This window comes from Empidonax traillii, unplaced genomic scaffold, assembly GCF_003031625.1.
Source record: "Empidonax traillii isolate 1590-97213 ecotype Southwest subspecies unplaced genomic scaffold, ASM303162v1 scaffold174:size915687, whole genome shotgun sequence".
In the NCBI taxonomy this organism is placed as follows: Eukaryota; Metazoa; Chordata; class Aves; order Passeriformes; family Tyrannidae; genus Empidonax; species Empidonax traillii.
This window is the reverse complement of record NW_020955367.1, coordinates 547,073-570,866: the sequence shown is the minus strand read 5'-3', so window position 1 is coordinate 570,866 and position 23,794 is coordinate 547,073. Positions and strand designations below refer to the sequence as shown.

At 50.4% G+C, this 23,794-nt stretch overlaps 2 protein-coding genes across 2 annotated transcripts; one reads left to right on the top strand and one right to left on the bottom strand.

Moving 5' to 3' along the window:
* Positions 1–788: 788 nt before the first annotated feature.
* MRRF (mitochondrial ribosome recycling factor) lies at positions 789–13,584 on the bottom strand. Its single transcript, XM_027885906.1, has 7 exons — positions 13,528–13,584; positions 12,669–12,867; positions 12,286–12,441; positions 10,933–11,051; positions 8,124–8,215; positions 2,517–2,676; positions 789–1,305 (listed from the first exon to the last, which is right to left on the bottom strand). Exons 1-7 carry the CDS (start codon positions 13,582–13,584, stop codon positions 1,228–1,230), a joined length of 861 nt encoding a protein of 286 aa, XP_027741707.1. The 3' UTR covers positions 789–1,227.
* A 58-nt stretch (positions 13,585–13,642) lies between these two features.
* RBM18 (RNA binding motif protein 18) lies at positions 13,643–23,794 on the top strand. Its single transcript, XM_027885909.1, has 5 exons — positions 13,643–13,829; positions 18,849–18,975; positions 19,879–19,965; positions 21,741–21,826; positions 23,170–23,794. Exons 1-5 carry the CDS (start codon positions 13,717–13,719, stop codon positions 23,327–23,329), a joined length of 573 nt encoding a protein of 190 aa, XP_027741710.1. The 5' UTR covers positions 13,643–13,716; the 3' UTR covers positions 23,330–23,794.

Here is a 23,794-nt window from a genome sequence, read left to right as displayed (position 1 = left end):
CCACCTGCCCTGACTCTGTGGAGCTCCCAGCTCAGCAGCTGCTGCTCCCGGGCAGGTATCAGGAAAACCCTTCAGGGCCAGGCTGCTGCAGGGATGCTGAGGCTGCAACAATGGCAAAAGAAGCCCAGTTGATAAATGTCAAAAGAAATCCAGTAATCGGCTGAAAGCAATTTCCCGAGCCGAGGAACCGCCCTGGGCTCGCCATCTTCCTTTATTCATTTATCATGGCAAGGGCTTCGGCCAAAATACACAAAGCAGAGAAATTGTTGACATGTGGGGCCCTAGCAGAGCAAATCCTTCATCCTCCTCCCCCTCCCCGTGGCACACAAACTAACTTTTTTTGGGAGTTGTTTATTTAAGGAGTGCAGAGCACTCGGCGCTCTTTGAACCCAAATGCCTGGGGAGCAGGGCTGGGGGGCTGCCACCACCTTCCTGCTCCTGTCATCGCTGAGCCAGTTTGCTGCCACTGGGGAGTACCTGCTGGCAGTGAGGAGCTGAGCTGTGGGACGTGCTCAGGACCTTGTTCTGCTTCTACCTCCCCCAGCCCCACAAGTGCGGTGCTAGCGGCTCGCACAGGTCCTCTGTAACTGGTCAGTGGGGTAGATAGCGGGTTTGGAAAGTTCCTGTGTCGGCTTTTGGTCTTCTCAGGGTTTCAGTTCTCTGCCTTGGGAACCACAGAGCCCCTGCCCACCCTGCACAGTCAGTGCTGAGCTCCCTCACCCCTCCCCAGCAGGGCAAACGCTTCCTTTGGGGCACGGGAACCCAAGGGAACACACCAACCAGGCTGCTGCAAGGCTGCCCCTCCACACCTCATTTTGACTTTATTTCAAGAAAAAACAGATGCTGAGGTTTGCAGCAGGACAGTGCAGGCTCCCCCTACACGTGTTCCTGGCTCCTGCTGGGCTGGTGGTGCTGGAGCACGACATGGGGTGTGAGGTGAGCAGGGCAGTCCTTCCTCCCCAGCTTCCCTGGGACCCTTCCAGCAGCCTCCAGTCCTCCTCCTGGATGTTTTATTTCTCATCTCATTTCACCCAGTTCTGTTCCCACCTGGATGAGCAGCGAGGAGAGTTCCCCCCTTCCCTCCAGCACTGCCCAGGTGGGCAGTGGGAGCAGCCAAGGCACAGAGCTGCTCGTCCCTGAGGCTGCTGCCTCCAGGCAGGGATGAGAGCTGGGGCACGTGGCAGTCCATTCCTGCTCCAAGGGGGAGTGTGTCCATGGGGATGGGGTTTATCCAAGCAGCTCCTTGGTCTTTGCTGCCAGCAGCTTGTCCATCTCAGCGACGGCCTCATCTGCCATTTGCTGGATCTGCGGCAAGACAACACAAGTCAGAGTCCTGTGTGAGGTGATGCCAGAGTTTAAAGGGAAAGGAGTGACTTCAGGGCAGGACAGAGACCTGCTGGCACCAGAGAAGAGAGGGCTGTTCCCTCCTGCAGCACCATCAGAGCACACAGGTAACAGCAGGAGCCTTAGTATATGTCAGGAATACACAAACCCAGTAACCATCTGTTTGTTTCTTGTAAAAAGAAATAAAACGGTGGTTTCCAAGCCCTGCCCAGGGATCAGCTCTCCTGGTAACGTGGGATGGACATGGCAAGAATGTAAATGGGATCAAAATGTGCAGGTAAAGTAAGAGCAGGTGAAGGCTGGTGCACACAGAGGGTTATGCACTGGTTTCACAGGATTAAGTTGTGCTCACTCCCAAGGTCTAACGATGACCATTCCTCATGCGGAAAAATCTGGGTAGAAGAAAAAATTCCACCGGAGATGTTACCTCTACCAGTGCAGAAAACCATCTGTCTGCTCTGGGAGAGCTGCTTCCCAATGGGATTTGGTTACAATGGCATGGCCATTTTTCCTGCGTGCACAAGCGCTCTGTATATCGATGTTTATTTTTGTGAGCACACAGAGAACTGTCCCAGAGCATTTGCAATGTATCTAACTTTAGCTGTTAATAAACAAACAGCTAAGAAGTAATGGCCTGCCTTCAGAGGCATCAATTCAGCAGAACACTTAGGCTTGTGCCTGAGTTTATGCCCAAGTAATTGACTTCAGTGACATCTGCTCTTAGGGAATTAGGCATGTGCTTAAGTATTTTCCTGAATTGGAGCCAAAAACTCTGAACAGAGATAATCCTGCTAGCCTTTTCATTAATAACAACTGAAACAATCCTCATTAACACCAGCTGTTTGCAGTGGCCAGGCAGTGGGTGAGTGGTGGTACAGACACGGACGTGGATTGTTTCGCTCCCCCAATTTAGCTGGTTTGTGCAACAAAAGCTTTTGGGGAATGGGTTTTCCCTGTGTCAGTTTACAGTGGTTCATCTCATAAATCTGGCTTTGAGACTGAAGTCCCAAATCTCACAAAGAAAAAGCAACTAAAGCAGCCATAGCCAATTCCAAACATGCAGCCCATTCCCCCACTGGGTTCTCGGTGCTGGAGATCTGTCAGCAAGGGCTGGGACAAACACACCACTGAGCTCTGAGACACCAGGATGTGGCAGAAGGGGAGAAAATTACCTGCTTTTCTAGCAGCCAGATGGTATCTTCTGACACTTTGCTCTTGGACTTCTTTACCTGGTTGATGCTTTTGCTTCGCACCTTTCTCAGGGCCTCTTTGGACTTGTTGGTGGCCTGCTTGGCCAGCTTGGCCAGGTTCTCCCTGTGCTCCCTGGTGACCCTAGGGACAAGGGGAGAAGAAAAACACCACAAGGAAAATAGTGTCATGGGTGGCACAGCCAAATTTGTTTTCTGTGATGAACTTTGGGTAAATGAGCGATCCTCTCTGACTGCTGCTGCCCAGCCCAGGGTCACCCAAACGCTGATGGTTTTAGACAGACCTTGCTCTGTTTGGAGGCCCTGTGTGCCACAGAGCAGAGGGACTGAACAGATCAGGGCACATTTCCATTCTGCCTTGGTCCACCTGGAAAAACCAGCCACCTCTGCACAGCTGGAGAACTTGGACTGAATCTTACTTGGTTTACAGTTGTTGCTGCAGTGCCTGAAAGTCATGCTGAAATGTTCAGACTTCCCTTATTTCCTGCTGCCAAAGCATCTGTGGGAAAGAGGAAAAATCCAGCTCCAGACTTGAAAGATGGAACTGAAAAGTGTCATCCTGAAACGCATAATCCTGCAAAGCCGGGAGGAAACCTTCGTTCCTGAAACTCAGATTCATCTTCCTACAGCTGAAGAGCCTGAATCGAGGACTGGGAAGCTACAGAGTTTATCTTTCACTCAGCTTTATTCCAGCTCACCATGACCAGGATTTCCCAGTGAGACGATGTGAACACCTGGATTGACAAGAGGATGCTGCTGGACATGGGCAGCCACAGGTAACTTGGCCCACCTTCAGCTCCACCTTCCCCCAAACATGAGGCCAGTTATTGCTGTGGTGCCACAAGAAAATCCTGAATTTCCCATTCCAAACTGAAAACTGCAGGTGGTCAGGGGGTCTGACCATCAAAAAATGTCAGGAATGGCTGGGGTGTCCCCTCAGCTCTGGTGATGCTCCAGCACCTACAGCTAATCACTGTCAACTGCTAGTGCTTAATAATAGTTTAATAATTTTCATGGCTATTGGAGTTTCCAGGCTGCCTGGAGAGGGAAAAACCTCAGTGCTCTCGCTGAGACTTGCTAGCTCAAGGGAGATATTGCCAAATAAACATTTCACAGGAGTATTTAGAAATTGGCTGTAGCAGCCTGGGTCACTGAAATGCTGGAGCTAAGACTTTTCCTGCAGAGAGCTCAGGAAATGTGGGGTGAGGGTGCCTGGGCTCTGCCCCACAGTGGGTGTGTGTTATGGGGAGGCTGTGGGGGCACAGTGGGACCCTTGGCCCAGCAGGTCCCTTCCCTGCAGGCAGACAGATCTCTCCCAGCAGATGTCTGCAGAGGCACTGGCCTCTTGCCAGCCATCTCTATTTCTTGGTGCCAGAGGGAACAGGCTTCCCAGAACCAGTTGGAAATTACAGGAATTTGGGATGGCCAGGAAAGCTGACAGATCCAGAGAGCAGCATCCCAGCCCTGGCACCCAGGGCACTCTGGTGCCTGTCCCCTCCCTGGGAGATGGCCAGGGAATATCACACAGAATCAAAGAATATCCTGAGTTGGAAGAGACCCACAAGGACCATCAGTTCAACCCCTGACCCTGCCCAGGACACCCCAACAATCCCCCCCTTGTCCCTCAGAGCGTTGTCCAAACCCTCCTGGTGGGGCTGTGCCCACTGCCCTGGGGAGCCTGTTCAGTGCCAACCACCCTCTGGGGGAAGAACCTTTTCCTGACATCCACCCTGACTCATCACATGTGGTGGGAGGCTCCTGGTCAGCACAGGCTGAGGAGTGAGCAGGGATCCTTGTGATCCTCGTGCTTTCCCTGCATCCCAACACCGGGGGCTTCTCGTGCTCGACCTCCCCGGCCAGAGCTCCCGCAGCACACCTGGAACCACCAGGCCGGCTCTCAGGCAGAGGTCCCCGTGAGGGCAGATTCTCAGGCAGCTTTTTGGGGGGGGGCGGGGACTCAATCCTGGCTGCTCAGCTTGGAGGGGGGAGCTGGGAATCTCTCCCCTCTCCTGCTGGGTGGCGGGGGAGGCGCTCGGCGGTGGGAGCCGAGCGAGGCTCTCGCGAGCCGTGCCGAGGGTATCGCTCGCCCGCCCGGGGCTGCCGAGCCTCGAAGGAAATGTTTTTGTTTATGCAGCGCTGCCAGATTTCCTCTGCTTCTTGGCACGGGGTCACAGCTTTCATGCCTCCTTGTCTGTCTTTATTAACACCAATTTCTTTTTATCACCGTGCAGTGCCGGGGAGTTTCTCAGCGGGTTTTATGTTCCAGCCAGACTGTGTGTAAATTCTCAGCAATGCTACCAGCAGTGCCAGAAGTGGACACTTTTCCAAGCAGATGCTGTTTCTGGTTAAGGAATCCATCAACACAAGCCAGGCCCACGGTTTCTAAGCACAGTTTTTTAATCCTGCCCCTAGATGTGCGACTTTTAAGCTGCTCTTAGGTATGTTTTCTTTTCTGTCTAGTAGCCAATCCCTACTAGTAATCCCTACCACCACTTAAAACTAAAACAAAAAAAAAAAGTGTGAAGTGAACTTGGGGAAGGGGTGCCAGAGTGGGGAACAAGGACAAGGTCCCCAGTTGTCACCCCTGCTGCCCTTCCTGCGGCTCACGGAGCAGCAGGCTCAATTCCTGCCGTTCCCCCAGGGACTGGGACAAAGCCTGCTGAATGACATGGCAGGGGGGGGTCACAACGCACACCATCCCACGAGTAACAGCTTTTTCTCTGCCTCCCCCAGCTCCAGAGGTTCAAGCACTGCAGCCCTTGGCAGAGCAGACCCCCAGCGAGCGCGCCAGGGCTCGTCTGAGCGCGAGACATTTATCCGGGGAAGAGCGATTTCTGTATCTCAAACACGAGGAATTTCCTGTGAAGGAGAGGGATCAGTTAAAGGAAAGCAGGCTTAACTAAACACTCTGCATTCATAATTGCAGATAAACACAGGGTGCAGCGTTTATTGCTCAATAAAAAGCAAGTGACAGACTCCTGAGGATGAGCAGCTCGGAGCAGCCTTGGTGTGCTCTCAAGTGAAATGTTTTGGGTCCTTTCTCCCCACAGTAGGTATCTTTTTGCATATTTCTTAAAGGGCAAAGGGGGGGAAAAAAAAAAGCTCACAATGAGTCATTAAACTTTCAAATGAGTCATCTGGCTTTCAGTAAAACATGTGTAAAAATATTACTGATTTACAAACAATATCCAGCGTAACACAATGGGTCCAAAAAAGATGGATCTAAAAATGAGGCAATACCATAAAAGACACAAGGTCAGGTCAAACTCGGCCAAGGGATCAACCAATACAAACGTTCCCATGGCTGGTTCCTTTATTTTTATTTTTAAACCCTCAGAGGCTACTCTTTATACAAATAAATATTGCCTATGCAGTGTTAGCCACAGAATGCCTCGGGGAGCAGAGGGATCCTGCCAGGCAGCAGAAGTAAACACCAACCTCACGAGTGTACTTTTTTTTTCTGCTGAAGCTGCAGTGCAAGGACTAAACTAACAGAATAAATACTGAGAAGCAAACTCCATTTTTAAATGCTCAGCTGGACCTGCACAAGGCAAAACCTGACACACGTGTGTCCAGCTGACAGGTCAGAGTAAGAACTGGTTTTAATAAGAGGTAAGGACAATTTGGGTTTGGTTTTTAGTGTGACTCCTTCTCATGGAAGAACCAATTTCTGCGGAAACAATATTAATATCTCCTCATTTTGGATGTGTTTGCTCAATCTCTGTATCAGCTGTAATTCTGGTAATTTTATTGCATCTTTCTGTCATATATTCTTTCATAAACTGTTAGAAATATAGAAAAACTTGGGAAATTTTAAAAAGCAATTCAGGGATATAGTATTAAAGAGAGGCCTCTTGCAGAATTTGATTGTTTCTGGCCCCCCTCTTTGCATTAGGGCGTTTCAGAAGGCTGGAACTGTCTGCTTGTATTTTTGATAAGTGACGAAACTCCCAAAGACCCAGTCGTGTAACTGGAGAGCCAAAGGGACTGGAGATGTTGGTGAGGGCAGACCTACAAGGCACAGCTCCCAGAAAACCTCCACTCAGGACTTCCCAGGCACCCAAGCAGCCAGGGAGGGACCAGGAGCTGCAGCCCTGACACACCAGAGGAACGCTGGAGCACACCAGGCACAGCTTCCCTGGGAAGAGAAGACCTGTTTTCGCTCTGCAGCACCACAGAAGATGGTGACAGACCATGCACATTTGTTTTAAAACACAGGATTTTGTTAAAGCTCCGGATTTGCAGTTTTGGAGTTTCCTCCCCTGCAATTCGTATTCAAGGATGACCCAAGTGCCCATTAACAATCAAACCACTGTGCAGCAACCCGGGAGTCTCAGCAATTATGAAGATAATGGTGCCCTCCTCCTCCTCCTCTGCCTCCTCTCCTGAGGAATGGGGGAAGGGCAGGGAGCACGGGGAAAGAAAATCAGCAAATAGAATGATAATGTCATTGCCTCTCACCGACTGCAACGGAAAGCTGCAATTAGACTGCTCTGATGAAAATGCTGGGGAAAATTCCATCGAATTTTTAAAGGAGATCTAAAGCACGAGAAATACCTGGTTCATCTTTCCCAAGAAGTCTTCCACCTGCTTGTGGAAGGGGTTTGAGCGCTCCCTGCGTGAGAGCTGTTTGTCCCAACCCCAGGGTGTGAGTTCATGTACAGCCACACCTGTCCAGAGTATTTCGGTGCTCCATAATGTCTGAGCACCCACAGGAACTCCTGAGCTCTCCTTGTGCCACCCAACCCTGGTGCCCCTGTGACAGGCAGCGTCTGTGCCAGCGAGTGGAGCTGCTGGGAGCCCGAATTTCACCTGAAAGGGCCCCCAGTCCCAGGCAGAGCCCAAAGCACACGAAGGGATCATCAGGATTGCTTCTCCTGATCCAAACTGAAGAATGGATGCAGTGGCACCTCCTGCCTTGTCCAAGGGCTGGGAGTCAACCATGATGGGTGAGGGAAGCAATGCTCATCCCTTGGCCAGGGGCAGCCTGCTTTTCCATCAGCCCCACACCAAAACTCCCACGCAGCCATCAGTTACACAACATACACTAGATGAGAAGAGGGAGCAGATTTTTCAGTCAAAGCTATAAATTTCCTGCCTCTCCCTTTCACCACTTCCTTTCAGTGCTCTCTGCACCAAGGTGCTACTCACCCCTAATACCACTGGTCCACTAAATTCCCTCCTGCCTTACTGCTGCTCTGTGCTGGTGTAATTCCAGGAATTTAGAGCAGGGCAGCAAAGAATCAGCCCCTGGGTTGAAGCAACACAGCTTCAAAAGCCTTTGGCTCTCCTGCAAAGTGCTGCAGCCAGCAAGGACCAAAACTTCTCTGCAGCAGGAGGATGAAGGATAAAACCAGCCACCAGATGCCAAGATGTGATGACTTTAGGCTCAGACACTTGGAAGAGGTTCCACCAGACGCTTCTAGGGGCTCAGATTTTTTTCCCAAACCTGAACTGGAAAGCAGCTGCATTGGGACATTCAGCAACCGTGCATGTTTGCCCTCTGAAGGGCACTCACTGCAACCTCCTGTGCTGCCTTGCAGAGTGATGAGCTCGGGCATCGATACTCACTTAGGAACTGGCACCCGAATCATCGTCCCGTCCACCTCGGGGTTCAGGTTCATGCCACTCTCCCTTATGGCCTTCATGGCTGCAGCTGTGCTCTGTAAAGCAGATCAAAAGGTAAAGGGAATTAGGAAATAATCATTCCCATATGCCAGAACTCTGTCAATAGCTGGCAATCCATCTCCATGGAACATGGAAACATTTACTTCTGTTACCAGTAAGATCAGGAAGTTACATTGGTGCAGAGAGCTTTGATCAACCCGAATGGGAAACTACGGCCGCTCGTATCGGGGTAGGGGGGCACCCAGGGGGGAGAGGGGAAGGCAGGCAACAACAAAAGAAAACTGTTTGGCTTCTTTGAAACTATGTGAATGGTTTGAGGCAACGCAGAGTGAAACCGCAAGAAATTCCCAAGGCAGAGCCTGACTGTGGCGAAGGAGATGAAAGATTCTGAGCATTTAAGAATTCCAGTTGAACGTTTCCCACTAGAAATCAGCCAGTGCCAATTCTGAAACGTTAACAAACTTAACCACTTCAGCACTACAACCTGACCACAGGACACTGGGGCAGCAGCAGATGGCTGAGAAACAGCGCCTGTGCCCAGCCCTATGTTTATTTTACAGCTCATTACTGAGGATTAACTTCTCAAAACTCCCCTGCCACTGGCTGATGCTCTGCTCTGCTTAAAAGGTGGGGTGGCAGGTTTTCCTGGTGACTGCAAGGTGATTGAAAGGCTCTGTCTCCATCCCAGGGCACAGGTTGTGTCTCTAGAGAGTGGCAGGCTTTGGGGTTAAAGCAGAGCTTGGCCAGGAGCTCCCTCCTGGGAGGCTCTGCCAGGTCGGGTCGTTCTTGACATTTTGACAAGCCCAAGGAGTTTGTATTCCTGTGGCACTTGTGGGGTGTTTCCTACCAGGCACGATGCTATTTCTGATACTCCTTGCCATCATTAACTTTAGCTCCAGGCTGCTGCAGTATTTCTGTCATTCAAACCGTATTTATGAAGCTCAGCTTTTGTCATCTGAGGCACAAACTAAAGCTCTGCAGATTTGTTCAGGTCCCTGCCACGTGCCATCTCTGAACCTAATGAATGCTCTGCTGGTGTTCTGTAAGAGATAACTGCTGTCCTCTGAAACTACAAGGGCACAGAAAATGCAACCAAAATGATCTCAGCACATCAGGAATAAAAAGAGACAGTGCTTGCTCTGTAGGAAAGAAATGCTCAGTAAAAACTGTGTTGTTTATCATAGATATTGGAGGAGATGGAAGGAGGGGAAAATATTGCAATATTGCCCCCATCCTCTTGCGGCCCCTGAAAAAAACCCTATACTTAAAAAAACAGCATCTTGTTCAGTTTTATAACTCTTGGGCAAACAGATTTTGGCCCTGCGAGTCCTTTTCTATGATTATTTTATTTCCCACTCTTCAGGCACTTTTATTTTCTTCTCAATGTCACAAAGTACTGACTATATGCTGTAAATAATGACATCAAGTAATCCTGTCTGTAATGGTTTTAAAGAGTTCAGTCTAACTCAGAACAGTTATGGTATAAAGCAACTGTATTGAGAGAAATTGTAGAAAGCAAATGTAGGCAATGCTATACAGAGGATATTTAATTTCTCACATGGCCATTTGTCAGCCTGAGGTCCTGTCTGACACAGGGTAAGTCATGGAGTGCCTTCCCCAGCCCTCTCAGCGCCGGCTCTGCGGGACCTCAGTGCACTTGCTGATGAGGGGCCTCTGTTCCTCAGAGCCTTTGAACACTTTAGGAAACACTTAGGCATCAAGTGCCTTACACTGACCTCCTCTGAGACTTCGCTGACTTAATTAATTGGGGAAAGCCTTTGCAAAGTAAATAGAGATAAGCCCTGGCAAACCTCCAGACGTGGGGCGAGATGAATCGCTAACCCTGCGCTTGCCCCTGGTCCCGTCTGCCCGGCTCTGCCTGTGGGAGCTGCAGGGCACCCCAAGGGCTTGATCCCCAGGTGGGATTTGCATTGCTGCCTCATTCAGGGGCAAGCCTAAGGCTCCTGCAGAAAATGAAGGGAACTTGTCTGTCACAGAAGATAACTTAAAGCACCTAATTTGTGTTCTGACCTGCAGACGCTGCCTAGGGAGGAGCTCACCAACCTCAGCAGTGCCCAGCTCGAGCCCTGGGACAGCACTTAGCACAGCCCAGTCCCACCAGGGAGGCTCTTCAGAAGCTCACAAGCTCCATCAGCAGCTCCTCCCACGAGCTCTCAGGGGTGCCCCCAGCCCTGGTGGTAAGTAAGCAAGTTTCAGAGGCGTTTGATGGCGTGTCCAGCACAAATTCCAGCTACACAGCTGGAAATGAATGAGCACAACAGGGCAGGTGCTGTGCCAGAGACACCTGTGTCATTCAGGTGAGTGTGTGTGTGCTCAGGACTGCTGGGTGCCATAAATACACGGAAAATGCCAGGGCACAGGGAATCCTCTCTGTGATTTAGTGTTGCTCTGCAGATCCACCTGACAGGAAAGGAGTCCCCAAAGCAAAGCCTTTGCAGTGTGGCACTCACTGGACACAGCCCTGAGAGCAATCCCAGCGTGGAACTCTCCTGTGAGCCCTCCCTGCTGCAGGTGAGCTGCTCTGTGAGGCAGGCAGGGCTGGGGAATCGCTGTCAGCAGCAAAATGCCCCTTCTGTTCTGTGTCAGCACAGAGTGACACAGCCCAGCCACAGCTCCCAGCCCTGCCACGTCTGACTGATTTTGTCTAAGTGTTCCTTTGCTCAGCATCAACCTGTTTGTTCCCCTGGTAATTATCCCTTCCCAGTGCCTTCAGTCTCGTGTCCTTCCTTACCTCTGGAAAACTGGCCATGTTCACTATAATGAGCTGTGGTGATTTCTGTGAGATCTGCCCCAGCTGGTTCAGTGGAAACTTCCCATCTTTGGTCACCACAGTGATGTGATCCAGGGCCCCTCAAAAGAACCAAACACAGGCACTTTCAGTATGATGCAGCAGTTTGCAGCAATGCTGAAGAAAAACGTGTCTGCAGTGTCCCACTTCCCTCCTGCTTTGCAAAATATAGATGTTACAAAGGCAAAAAAAGAGTGTTTATTCAGACTTCAGGTGCTGTTTGCGTTCAGGCATCCCCTGTGTATTTACAAGCTAAATATGTCAAAGCTGATCTAAAACACAAAAAAATTAAAACAAAACTCTTGTTTGTTTTTGCTACTAGAATAGGAAAATTAGGCAGTATTGTTAAGAATGGAAAGGAAATCGTTATTTTTTAATCCTTAGTCTTTAAAGAAAATAAAAATGTCGCTATAAAATTCAAGAAAAATATTGTCTTTAACTTAGCAGTGCTCTCTTAAGCCCCTCTTTTTATTCCCCCAGGTCCCCAGAGGGGTGTTGTACACTGCCTAATTTAAAGTATTCAGTTTCTCCCTGAGCTACTCTTAATCTGCTCTCTCGTTTCTGCTGCAAAATGTTAACAGGCCAAAAGGCACGTGGGACAGGAGGTACTTTATCAGTGCAATTAAAAAAAAAATACCTATGGTTAAAATAAATAGTTAAAAGACCAAGCTATGCTTTCCAGCTCCATTAAACACAGAGGTGCCCCTGCCAGAGCTGGGGTGGTGAATGATTCAAATTTGGTCATTGTTTAATGTTAAATTTTATCCCTGAAACTTGATACACTTACAAGTTCAGAGTGTCATAGTAACTGTGGCTTAGTCAAATGAATTCACATTTCTTCCTAAAGCACAAAATCCACTAAGTGAGCGAGGCTTGTACAGGTCACTGCCCACAAAGATGCACAGCAAAAAAAAAAGTTTGTATATGCCAGACACCAGCCTGATGGCAATTTCCAAAAGGCTAATTTGATGGCAATTGGATTTTTCCTGCCCTACTGCACCATTAGCTGACAACCTGCTTCTCCATCACATCTGCAAACAGTTCAGTTAGAGGCTTTTGACATCTCCCACTTACAAAAGCTATTTCCAGGAAGCTATTAGCCAAAATGGATTCTTCCTGGTCAAGCTCAGGGTGAAGAAAGCCTTTTTAGCTGGGATGTCAAGGCTGCAGCAACTGGGTGTCCAGTGAACAATTCCAGAAAAAAACCCACAACTTTGTAAAAATCAGAGTTCCCCGTTACTGGGATTTGGATCCTCATTTACAGGTCACAGAGAATCACACAAGGAATTCACCAACCTGGTGAGGTTCTAACACTGATGTTCCTGGTGAAGTCTTCTTTCAGAGCTTCTACGACTGCCTGCATGTCCTCATTGGTTTCCTCCAAATTGATAATATCCTCAACCAGGGCAGCACTGATATTCACTTTGGCTTGGCTCTGCCCTTTACCTTTAGCTGCACAATGCACAAAAAGAAAAAAAAATTAATTTCTATTTGAGACAACAGTTAGTTGCTGCATCAGAAAGTAGACTCAATTCAGGACTTAGTCTAAGATAAACCAAAGTAACTACTTTTTAATGAGTAAATAGCTCAGTACTTGAGCACACGTGCCAAAATATATATATATATATAAAGTAGAGAGAGAGGGGTTGCAAAACCAGGACCAAAGGTGCTGTTTTTACCCTTTTTGGTAGCCAGCTGTCTGCTCAGCAGCACCTGATGGCCACACTGCCTGCAGCCCTCCAGGAGCAGGGCAGGGCAGCCCGTGGGAGCCCCTGGCAGCCCCCTGGTCAGCAGGAAGGACGAACGGTGCAGCAGGGATGGGACAGGACGGAGCCACCTCAGTGCCAGAGCCATCATCACAGCTCCTCTCTGACCCACCTGGAAGAGAGAAAGGCAGGGGGGCTACTCGGCCTGCTAAAAACCACCTGATTTTGGGCTGGGTGGTGCCCATGGGCACAGGGTGACAGCGCAGCGATGCGGGCGCTGGGTCTGGGGGTGGGCAGGGGAAGGGGCTCGGCGGCTGTCAAGTGTCAGTGTGGGCTCTGCACATCCGTGCAGGTGGGCACGGGCTCCTGGCACGACCCCCGCGGCTGGAGCAGCTCGTACAGTACCGGCTGCGGGATGGAAGTTCTACCGCACGAGGTTTGACACCGCGGGGCTCCCCGGCCCTCACGGGGTGTATTTATTGAGGCCCCGCTGCGGTGACACCGCGGGGCTCCCCGGCCCTCGCTGTCCCCGATCCCGTCACGGGGGTCCCGGCAGTGCCGACCCCGCTCCCCGCACGAGCGCGCGGGACCCGCCCCCTCGGGCCCCCACCCCTCCCGCTGGCCCCGCCCCGCGCCTGGCCCCGCCCACACCGGCCCCCGTGCTCGGGACGCGCCGCCCCCCCCCCGGGGCCACGCGGAAGGGCGGGCTGGGAACCGGGAATCGGTGGGGGATTGGGGACCGAGAGGAGGCCGGGGGGCAGGGGAGGGAGGGGAATGGGAGGGAGAGGGAGGGGAAGGGGGAGGGGAGTTTGGGCGCCGCCGCCTCGCTCACCGTCGCGCGGACCTCAGCGTCTCGCCTGACGTCATCGGCGCGCGCCCGTGACGTCATCGAGTGGCGCCAAAAGGGCGGGGCGAGGCCTGCGCGGCCCCGCGGCGGCGGCGAGAGCGGAGCGGGCCCGGACCCCGGACCGACACCGGACAGACCCCCGGACAGAGAGACCCCCCGGCCACACCCCCGGCCATGGAGCCGGGCCGCCAGGCGCTGCCCCTGGAGAACGCGTCCATCCTGTCCGAGGGCGCGCTGCAGGACGGGCACCGCCTCTGGATCGGCAACCTCGACCCCAAGATCACCGAGTGAGTCGCGGCCCCCCCGCTGCCCCCCGGGACGGGTTCGTGTCCCCCCACGGGCGAGGTGTGCTCCGCCTGGCCCGGCCCTGCAGCCCCCGGGGCTCAGCCCCAGCTCTGCCGTGCCCCCGGTACCGGCGGGCCGTGGGAAGGGTCCCCCCGGTTTGGGTGCCCCGGGAGGCAGCACAGGCTGGTGCAGCACCCCGAGCCGTGCCCGAGCTCCCCCGGCCCTGAGGGGGTGTCTGGGGGGTCTCTTGAGGGGCTCAGAGGCAGGGCCTGAACCCCTGCAAACAGCACCCCCCGAGGCACCGCTCGGGCTGGGAGCCCGGGGGATGGAAATATCCGTGTTCTCTAAACCGGGGAAGTGGGGGAATGTCACGTTAAAGATTTCAGGGTGACAGTGGCCAAACAATGGTAAAACAGGACACAGCCCTGGAAATCCTCACCCGGAGTGGTTGGGGTTTGTTGGGAAATGAGATCTCGTATCCCCTGTATCCCACAGGAGCCTGGTTTTGTTTGGCTGGGTGTGGGCTGAGCAGAGGAAAGTGTGTGAGTGAGGAGGTGGGAGTGGTGTGGATGCTGTGCTGGGTAACTGCACAAACCAAACACGTGTGTGTGCAGTTTGTGTTTTCCCCAGCCTGCAGATAATTATCTCCTGAGCAAACACAGCGTTTGAACAGCTAAATTGTCAAGGGAATGTGATGTGCTGCCCAATATTTGGATGGTGTGCTGAGAAATCAGTAGGTTGTTTTAAAAAGAAAGAAAAAAAAAAAAAGAAACAAACCAAAACAATTTGGGGTTTACACACTCCTGAGAAACAAGCATTTTTGATTAACTATTGTGTGTGTCTGTCATGGAATACTTTCCCTTCCTGGTCCTTTTTGTGTGCGTGCAGGTGCTGGGGTTTTGTTCTGAGCGTGGTTCCTCTGAGCAGAGCAGTTCCCAAATAGCCCCTAAATGGGATCATTAATGCATTGTGCTGCTCAGCCATTCAGCTCGGGGAGGTTTCTGCATTCATTACCATTTTTATCCCACTCCCAGCTCCGTTGCTCTGGTTTGGCCACATTCACTGACCATGTAAAAAAATTAGATACAAGAATTCCTGAGAATGTTGTTTGCTGAGCCCTCATGGATTCAGGAGCTGGGTTGGTGTGAGGGGAGGAGCAGTGGGTGCCAGTGCGTTGGGCTCTTCACCTCCCAGGGTGATCCTCAGTGCTGTTCAAGACCCTCTCAGTGCAGGTTGTTCCTCTGAATTTCAGCCAGACAAGTGATAGTTTTACATGGCGAAATTCACTGTTTTCATCACCTGGCTGAAGTGGGTTTGATGTTTTCATTTTCCAGGGCTGTCGAACCCTGAGTGCTTCCAGGCTCCTAAATGTTCCAAGTTTGCCCAGTGATGAGTGACAGTGCTTGTTGCTTATTTCAGGCTTTGTAACCCTGTGTCTTGCTTTTGGTTTTGCTTTAAAAATGGCCCTTCTCTCCTGAAAATTGTATTATATCTCCATTTCCTTGTGAGTAAAAGAAGAGGAAGTTCCTTTTCACACATTGTCAGCGTAGAGAGAGAGTGTGTGGTCCTATACGAGGCCAGTAAGTTTCTGTAAATCATCTTATCCCTTATTCTCTTGTACTGAGGGTTTGCTGCTCATCTCGAGCTCAGCCTCAAAAACCTTGCTGAGGTTACTGCTCACATGAGTAAATCACACCCCTGAAAAATAAGTGGCTGGGGTTTTTTTTTGTTGGCTGCTTTTTATCTGTTTTTTAAAAGAGTTGCCTTTTTTTTTTATTTTATTTCTGTGCTGGGTTTGTTTAGGACAGAGTAAGGTTTTGGGGGTTACTGGGTAGCTGATTTGGGGGGTTATTTGGGGGTCACTGACTCAGCTGGGAGTGCTGACACACCCTGTGCACTGGGTTAGGGTGGGTCTTGTGGTGGGCCACTGCTCCTTGCTGGTGGTGTTTGTGGGTGACTTCTTTTATCCAGCATCCTTAAAGGACTGCCTGCCTGTGGAAGGAGACGGCATTAGGAGTCTCCTGAGAGTGCTCTGAGCAGCTGGAAGGAGGTGAGCTGGCACCAGGGGACCTCGCAGCTGTGTGTGACACAGGACACTGTCCCCAGGCACTTGTGGTGCTGAATGATCCCTGTGGGGTCTGCCAGGGCAGTGCAGGAGCAGAGCAGCAGGTGGTTGGTTGTGGTTGGGTGTCACTGAGCAGGGAAGCCCCCTCAGCGTGGCTGTGGGCAGTGCCTGGTGTACCGTTTGTCCCCCAGCTGCACAGCAGGGCAGGGGATGTGCTGTGGCTCAGCTCTTTGATCCCATCGCCCCTTAGTGCTCCCATCCCAGGGGGCAAACCCACCTAGTTCAGTCACCTCTCCGTGCAGCAAGCGGGGCAGGAGTGCCTCCTGTGCCCATTCCTGTTTGCAAAGCCCTGTGAGACCTCCCAGCATTGGGGGCAGGCGGGGATTTGGCTTCCAGCTCTCTGCTCACACACACCTATTTATCATCTGGCTTCCCGTAGCCTCTGAATGACCATTCATTTTCCGCGGGGGGTGACATAGCGGGTGTTCGACTTCCTCGGCCGCTGGTGGAGGATCCCATCCCGCCGAGTGTCACCTCGAAAACAATGTGTACGCGGGTTGTTGTCGCGGCCCCCCGCGGGGTCCCGCTGGGGCAGAATTCCTCGCCGTAATGGCTTTCGCATGTGGCCGGTGCAGCGCGGGCTCCTCGGGACACCATTGTTCAGAGGAAGCCTTGCCTGCGTCTCAATAGCGCTGGGGGTGCCAGGAGGAAGGGAGGAGGAAAGGGAAATGGGGGAGCTGCTGGTTTGTGTCGCATCCACATCAGATGACGGGAAGCGGGGATGGAGGGTGGCCACGGCCGTGCCAGCACCCCCCGGCTCTGCACGGCCCTCGGGGTTGCCATGGCAAAGCTTTGTACAGGGCCTCACTTCTTTTTTTTTTTTATTAAGGTTTCGGGTTTTCCCTGACTGATCTTCCTTCAGTACTTCAGTACTGAACTCCTGGAGAACTGCTTGTCAAGTTACTGTTAATGCCCTCGATATTTTAGCAATATAGATCATAATCATGGCCTGAAACGTTTAGTTGTGCAAGACTTCTGAGCTGTTCCATGGAGAGCAGGTGACCTGCAGTTGTAGAATCGCAGGCATGGTTGGAAAAATTGCATTTGCGTCCTCTTCAGTCTAAATAAAATAGGTGACATAAGTTGCTTCTAGACTAGTTTGTTTTCAAGGAGCAACTGCCACCTCGCTGCTAAGAAAGTATTATTTGGATGCAGAGGTTCTCAGAAGAAAACAAACCACCAGGAATTCTTTTTGGCAGGACAGCTGCAGGGTTGTGTTGGTGCTAAACAGAACACAGGGAGAATCCTCCTTGCCCTTCCCCTGCCTCTGTAATGGCCAGAAGGGGAACAGCATTCTGGTGAGAGGAGCTTTATTTCCATCCTGCCGAAATTCCAAGGGCTTTTTTCAGCACTTTGTTTACAGAAACAAACCTGAGGTGCGTTTCCATATTTTGGAGGCTGTGGAAGTTCAGCATGGGGGTAGGTTTTTTATACATCACGTCTCCAAAGTCATTTTTTTCAGGTGTACATCTGTGACTGCTCGTTGGAAGCGTGAGCCGGACTGGTGAAACTTGGCTGCTGTGTAACCAGCTCCTTTTTTGCCCTGCCCTTTTCTGTCCCCCTTGCCTTCTGAGCACAGGCTGAGGGTTCCTAGGCTTCTTGGAAGACCATGCACTTGGTGTGCATTCTGAAGGATGTAGGAAGCCTCCCATAATCACTCACAATGTGTGTGCTCCCCTGGGAGACAGCCCGGCCCTGCTGCACTGCTCGTCGGTGCACACGCTGCACCTTCACCTCTTTAACACGGCACATCCTGAATGTCCACCGTGACCCATCCTGTGGGATGACTCACATTCCTGGAACTTTCTTGCCTGGCTCCTGAAGCTTAACAAAGGGCTAAAGCCCTTTTCAGACATCCTATCAGGCTTTATTAGGAAAAATGCTGTCTGCCCTTCCCATCTGGACTGTCCCTGGAGTTGCCTGGTGCACTTGGCTGGCTTGGGCCACTTCTGAACATTCATGGCTGGACATGGGAGGCTTCATCCAGTGCCTGCTGCTCCATGGGCACTTGGTGTTATCCTGCCAGGCTTTCAGAGCACTGAGTGTTACCTTAAACACTGAAAATTTGGCTTAGACTACTTGGCTGTCTAACAAACTCTGTACAGCTCTTGGGAGATGAGTCCTGACTAAGACACCCTTATGAAACAGTTAAATAACTCTTAGATGCCAGGGATGGGGTCAGGCAGTGAAGTAGCAACTTTCCTCCTAGGTCAACCAGTGTTGTTAAACACTTCAGTCCCAGGGAACCAAAAAAAGCTGCAAAGAACTTTCAGGATCAGATGTGGCCGGAACAACAAATGTGCTCCTTGTTTTAAGTTGCTCCATGCACTAGATGCTAAGCAGACAGATTTACCCTGGCTTTCCCCGATTTTATTGGAAACAGCACACAATCCCCACTGGATGGCAGGAAGATAATTGGCTGAAAAAGTGTCTTGACTTCCACGAGCATGTCACTGAAAAGCTGTCTGAGCCAGGAGCACTGGCAGATTTAGCCTGGATGATAGTGAGGGCTGTCTGGAGAGGAATTCAGGGGATGGAGCTTCAGGGCTAGAGTGGAGAGGCAAGGTAGTTCTGCTTCAAAGTAGGTGTGATTTAGAGAGGCAGAAGCCATTGCATAATTGCCCCAAAGCCAGCTATTAATAGATGTTCTGTGTGCCCTTCAGCTGGCAGTGCTGGGAGGCAGCTTTGTGCCTTGGGGTTCTGGAGAGTCACTGATAACACCACTCAGAGCTCTGGGTGCTGGAGGGATGCTGTGCAGGGCACCCCCCCTCTGCAGGGATTTGGGAATATGTGTATGACCCTGCTGAGTGTGAACCCTGTGTGTTGGGGGGTTCCTCTCTGTCTCCTCACTTTCAGTGTGATAAAAGGTGTCATAAATGTCTTCTCTCCCTTTCAGATACCACCTTCTGAAACTCCTTCAGAAGTTTGGCAAAGTAAAGCAGTTTGACTTCCTCTTTCACAAGTCTGGTGCTCTGGAAGGGCAGCCAAGGGGTTACTGTTTTGTGAACTTTGAAACCAAACAGGTAAGTTGCTTTTATCCAAAGTTCTGATGGTTTCTTTTCCCCCCCCTTTTTTTTTGTTTTAATATTAATTTAGAGCTACAGCAGGAAGGGAAAATTTGATACCTTGTGTGCCCAAACCCATGGACTCCGACAGCTCCACTCTGTCACAACCACTTTGTGACTGCTCCTGGAAGTAACCAATAGTGATTTCCTTTATCCTCTGCTCTCTTTCCCTGAGTCCTTAGCTCTCCATTTGGGATTTTAACTCTCGTTACAAATCAGAATTCCAAGTCATGCTCAACATCAGAGTTGTAGTTATTTTGTCGTAATTCTGCTGGAATTGTTCAAAAGTTGGGAAGAAGAGCATGTTTGGAGGTTGCTTGTGGCTGTATGACCTCAGCTGCTGACAGGGATGTCAGAAGACCCCTGACACTGGATTAGCCCTAGAAAATTATTCATAGCAAGGTTGGAGCAGCACTGCCACATAAATCTTCAGCTGCTGTGAGTCAGGTTTTATGGGAGTGTCCCAAAAATGCCGAGAACAGGATGGAGTGGATCATGTCCCCAGTGCCCACGAGCAGGATTGGGAATGAGCATGGATAGGTGTTAATGAGACACGTGTAATCACTGTAAGGAGCCACAGTAGCATAATCCCTCTGAATGCTGTATTTTTCCTGATCATTTTCCCCACTTCCTCTCCCCAAACGAGTGAAAGGATAAACCAGTAATGCTACCAAGTCTGTCTCCTCAGATGTTGGAGTCTTCCAAAGGTATCCCTGGGCTGGGCTACCAGGGGGTGGGCTCTGTTTGTCCTGGGTGAGCCGTGCTTACAGCAGGCTGGTTAACAAAGGGAAGAGGCTCTGTGCATGTGAGTGGGTTTTGACTAAAGGCTTGGTTTGTTTATGGAGCTGTCTTCCTGTGCAGGAAGCGGAGAAGGCGATCCAGTGTCTCAATGGGAAGCTGGCCCTTTCCAAGAAGCTGGTGGTGCGGTGGGCACACGCACAGGTCAAGGTGAGCTGCTGGCTGCGAACAGCAACGGCTCCTAACTGCAACACTGAAAAACTTCAGTGTTCAAGAACAGTCCTTATCAAAGGTGTATTGGATCAGCAAGGCAATTTCACCTTGTGGAGCTGGTGCTAACAATGCACAGCTCCTGTTGTGTACCCAGGCTGTGCTGGATGAGCTGTGGGTGAGGACGGGCCCTCTAACCTGGTGTTCTCTGTGAGGGGATTTCTGATCACAGCAGTGGGAACACATTGCTTCTATAAATGTCCGTGTTTCACTTTTCCCAAACTTAGTGAGTAATTGGGTGGAAGTTTGAATCCTTCCCATTGTGGTTCTGCTGCCTTTTGGGATAGCAGAGGTGTGGAAATTCCCAATTACCGGTCACTGTGTTACTTTGTTTCACTTCTGAAAGCACTTACGTGACAGGAGCTCTAATTAGTCTTGACTTTAAAGTAATGTATTTCACATTTAAGATAAATATCCTTTTATTGCTTGCTCTGTCCCATAAACAATCAAGTTTTTATTATTAACTTAGACTATACCTCCTGGAATATCCTTGTTTTAATTTTTTTTTTTTTAATTTTTGTCTTGTTTCTCCTACAGTTATTTACTATCTCATCTTTGATAAGGCAATTTATTTTTAATAAATTTCTTTGCAGATAAACAGATTTTGGGGGAGGCAGAGGGGAGCTGTTTGTTGCTGTGTTCCTCTGGGCAGTTTTCGTTTAGCCCATGTTGATTATCCTGCAAGCAGCTTTCTACTCTCTCCTATGAAATGTATTCGTGCATCTGTTTTGGATGCTAAAAAACCAAAGCAGGTATCTCCATGGGAGGAAACCATGTTGTTTTAATTATTGACTTCAAGGGCTCGCTCTTGTCAGCACATCCAGGCTGGTGAAAATCCTGTGTCCATTTTCTGTAGCTGTGTAGTCCTGGAGTGCCACGTGCTTCCAGAGGCCTGAGGAATGAATGATCAGGCCATAAAAGGAGTTTGAGGAGTGAGTGTCTGCTCAGCTGGAGCTGAGCTGGGCAGCTCTGGGCTTGGCTGGCCAGGATCTGGGGGGGAACACGCCTAAATCATCACTTTGGTGCATTTTGTAATCCCCCAGTGGAAAGATTGAACAGCACAAAACTGGGCTTATTGTAACGAGTGTTTGCTTTAGACAAGAGCAGCACAAGACAGGCAGTTCTGAGATGAGTGGCCCAGGCTCACCAGATACTCTCGGTTTGAGCAGCTCTGCTGAAAACCAAACCTGACCCTGTGCCAAGCGAAATAAGGAAGCAGAACGCTGCAAATAGTTCAAGAGGCCCGTTGCCCACAGAGATGACAGTCACAAGCTCCTTTCCACAGAAAGGAGGTGGCTCCTGACCGGTCTTTTTTATTTCTTCCCCCTTCTTGTCTCCCAGCGCCGCCTCATTCCGTGCAGTCGTGTGCTTGGGTCACCTTCTGGCTCAGCACATGAAGAGCATAGCAAGCAGTTACCTTAAGATTTACCATCTTTGCTTCCTGCCTTATGTAGAGGAGAACAAGAAGTGACAGGATAAGGTTTAAGGATCCATAGAACAAGGCACATAACTGCTATCAGAGTCAACCTTCCCTGCTGGGTACTGACCAAATATCGTGCTTGGGATTTGTTTCTGTGCTTGGCCACTCAAATCCTTGCTAGCCAAAGCTTCCCAAAACCCCAGGTGATGTTAAGCCAGCTTTGAAGTGTACCTGTGGGGAAGGGTTTCTTTGTTCCTAATTCCAGCTGGCTCAGTCCTTGGTCTCTTCCTTGCAGAGATACGATCACAACAAAAGCGAGAAGATCCTTCCAATCAGTCTGGAGCCCTCGTCCAGCACGGAGCCACCCCAGTCCAACCTAAGGTAGGAGATGAGGGGGTGAGAGGTGACCCAGCTGTGGGGCTGGCAGGGAACCAACTTCTTCCACTTCAGTAAGATTAAGGTTTAGAGTTGTTGGCATTGTTTGTGCTAAAAATCTAATGTGGCAGAAGAGCTGTCTTTGGAAGGGCAGCTGCTGTGAGGTAACTCATGTAATGTGGGACGTTTCAGACTGGAAGTTTATTTTCTAACATGCAAAGCTACTTGGGCAGTGGGAAGGAAAAGAGGTGAGGAGAGGAATTGGGAGTGTGTAGCATTCCAGCTCCTTTGGCCACGATATGATTTGGACTTCATGTCACTGAGGGGGTTTGTACTGGACTGATTTGTTTCAGCGAAATGCTTATCAGCAGAAATTTCTACTGTAGTGGCAGAAGATTAAAACAAAATCACAAGCAGTATTTAACATAAAACTAATTTATTTTATTTCTTTTTGCTGGTGTTAGGGCTGTAAGTCTTGCTTGTGGGATATGATAAATTCCAACCCCTGTATTTACCTAGAGCACATAGTGCTGCTTTGCTGATTCTCAGTATGGCTGAGAGGGTGTGTGGTTTTCCTCTGTGCTGTGTCAGTGGAACCCTGTAAGGAACCAGGACCAGATTAATGCATTAGTCTCCAGATAAAATGAGCTTGGAATTCAGGAGTAACAGGCTAGGAAGCAAGGAGCAGAGGGGTTTGAGTCATGCAGATTGCTGGCTGCATCAGTGGCACAAAGGGGTTGTTCTAGTGAGGATGGATGGTGCAAGAAGCCACAGCGGGGAAGGGAACATTCCTCGGTCCATATCCAGCGGAGGATAGTGAATAACAAAAGTCCTAGGAATTTGGGGTGTAACCTAGGATAGCTTCTCCCTTTGGGATAAACCCTGCTAATGCTGAAATAATGTTTCTTCCTGACCTAATTAGAGTCTGGGGTTTTCCCATCCCGAGCAGGCTGGAGCTGGGAGGAAGTCTGGCTTTCATTTCTGTGCTGTTCCCAGCAGCCTGCTCGGGGCTGTCTCTGCTGCACATGCTCAGACCTCCTCAAATGACATCATTTCACATGGAGTAGGGAGCCTTGTGGTGTTCTTGTTTCAGCGTCCCCGAGAAAGTGCTGAGTCGGTGCAGGGGCCGTTACTTTGCAGTGCTGTGATGTATCTTGGAGGAGCAAATCCGTGCTGAGGGAATGAAATGCAGCAGTGTGGGCTCTGAGCAGGGCATTCCTGCCTCTGTGGATGCAGCACAGGGGCTGCCCGGCCCTTCCTCGTGTGTGTCAGCAAAATCTCTAGATTGCTGTAGTCTGATTCCATGCTAAGATCAAGATGAATCTCTCTTCTGCTTTTTCTCCCTCCAGCGTCAGTGCAAAAATAAAGGCCATCGAAGCCAAGCTGAAGATGATGGCAGAAAACCCCGACGCCGAATATCCCGCAGCACCTGTTTATTCTTACTTCAAACCCCCCGATAAGAAAAGGACTACTCCTTACTCCAGAGCTGCCTGGAAATCCAGAAGATGATGCTTTAGGAGTGGATGGTGGTAGCGAGAAACGCTGCTTTGTACCCGTGGAGTTGCTCCAGTGCTTTTGTACGTTGTAGAGTGGGAAGGACGCTGCCACCCGAGCAGGGCACGGCGGGCCAGGCACGGCCTGTCCCACCCGAGGGGCCGCAGCCCCTGCCAGAGCAGCTCACAGCTGAAGGCTGTTCAGAGAAGTAGGTTCCCCTCAAAGCCTCTGATGAACACGCAGACAACCTCTCGTTAGCGTGCATTCATTAGCCAGATTAGAAACAGTAACCAGCGTACGGAGCAAAGCACATCCAAAAATACTCCATTTAACTGATTACTTTTTAAGTATTTTTGAACAAAAAGTATTCCGGTTCATGTTTTAATGGAGGGGAAGCACTTGGTTTTGATTAACATGCTGTAGTTACCATGGAAAAACTTTTTCATCTCAATAAAACTCATTTTAAATAGATTTTGCAAC

What these genes read in the sequence shown, in the direction of transcription:
- MRRF (XM_027885906.1), bottom strand. Translation starts at nt 13,584, where the DNA reads ATGACGTCACGGGCGCGCGCCGATGACGTCAGGCGAGACGCTGAGGTC. An exon ending in ACGCTGAGGTCCGCGCGACG is followed by an intron (nt 12,868 to 13,527) that starts GTGAGCGAGGCG and finishes TCTCTCTTCCAG; the next exon opens with GTGGGTCAGAGAGGAGCTGT. An exon ending in TCTGGCTGCTAGAAAAGCAG is followed by an intron (nt 1,306 to 2,516) that starts GTAATTTTCTCC and finishes GTCTTGCCGCAG; the next exon opens with ATCCAGCAAATGGCAGATGA.
- RBM18 (XM_027885909.1), top strand. Translation starts at nt 13,717, where the DNA reads ATGGAGCCGGGCCGCCAGGCGCTGCCCCTGGAGAACGCGTCCATCCTG. An exon ending in TGAACTTTGAAACCAAACAG is followed by an intron (nt 18,976 to 19,878) that starts GTAAGTTGCTTT and finishes CTTCCTGTGCAG; the next exon opens with GAAGCGGAGAAGGCGATCCA. An exon ending in GGGCACACGCACAGGTCAAG is followed by an intron (nt 19,966 to 21,740) that starts GTGAGCTGCTGG and finishes TCTTCCTTGCAG; the next exon opens with AGATACGATCACAACAAAAG.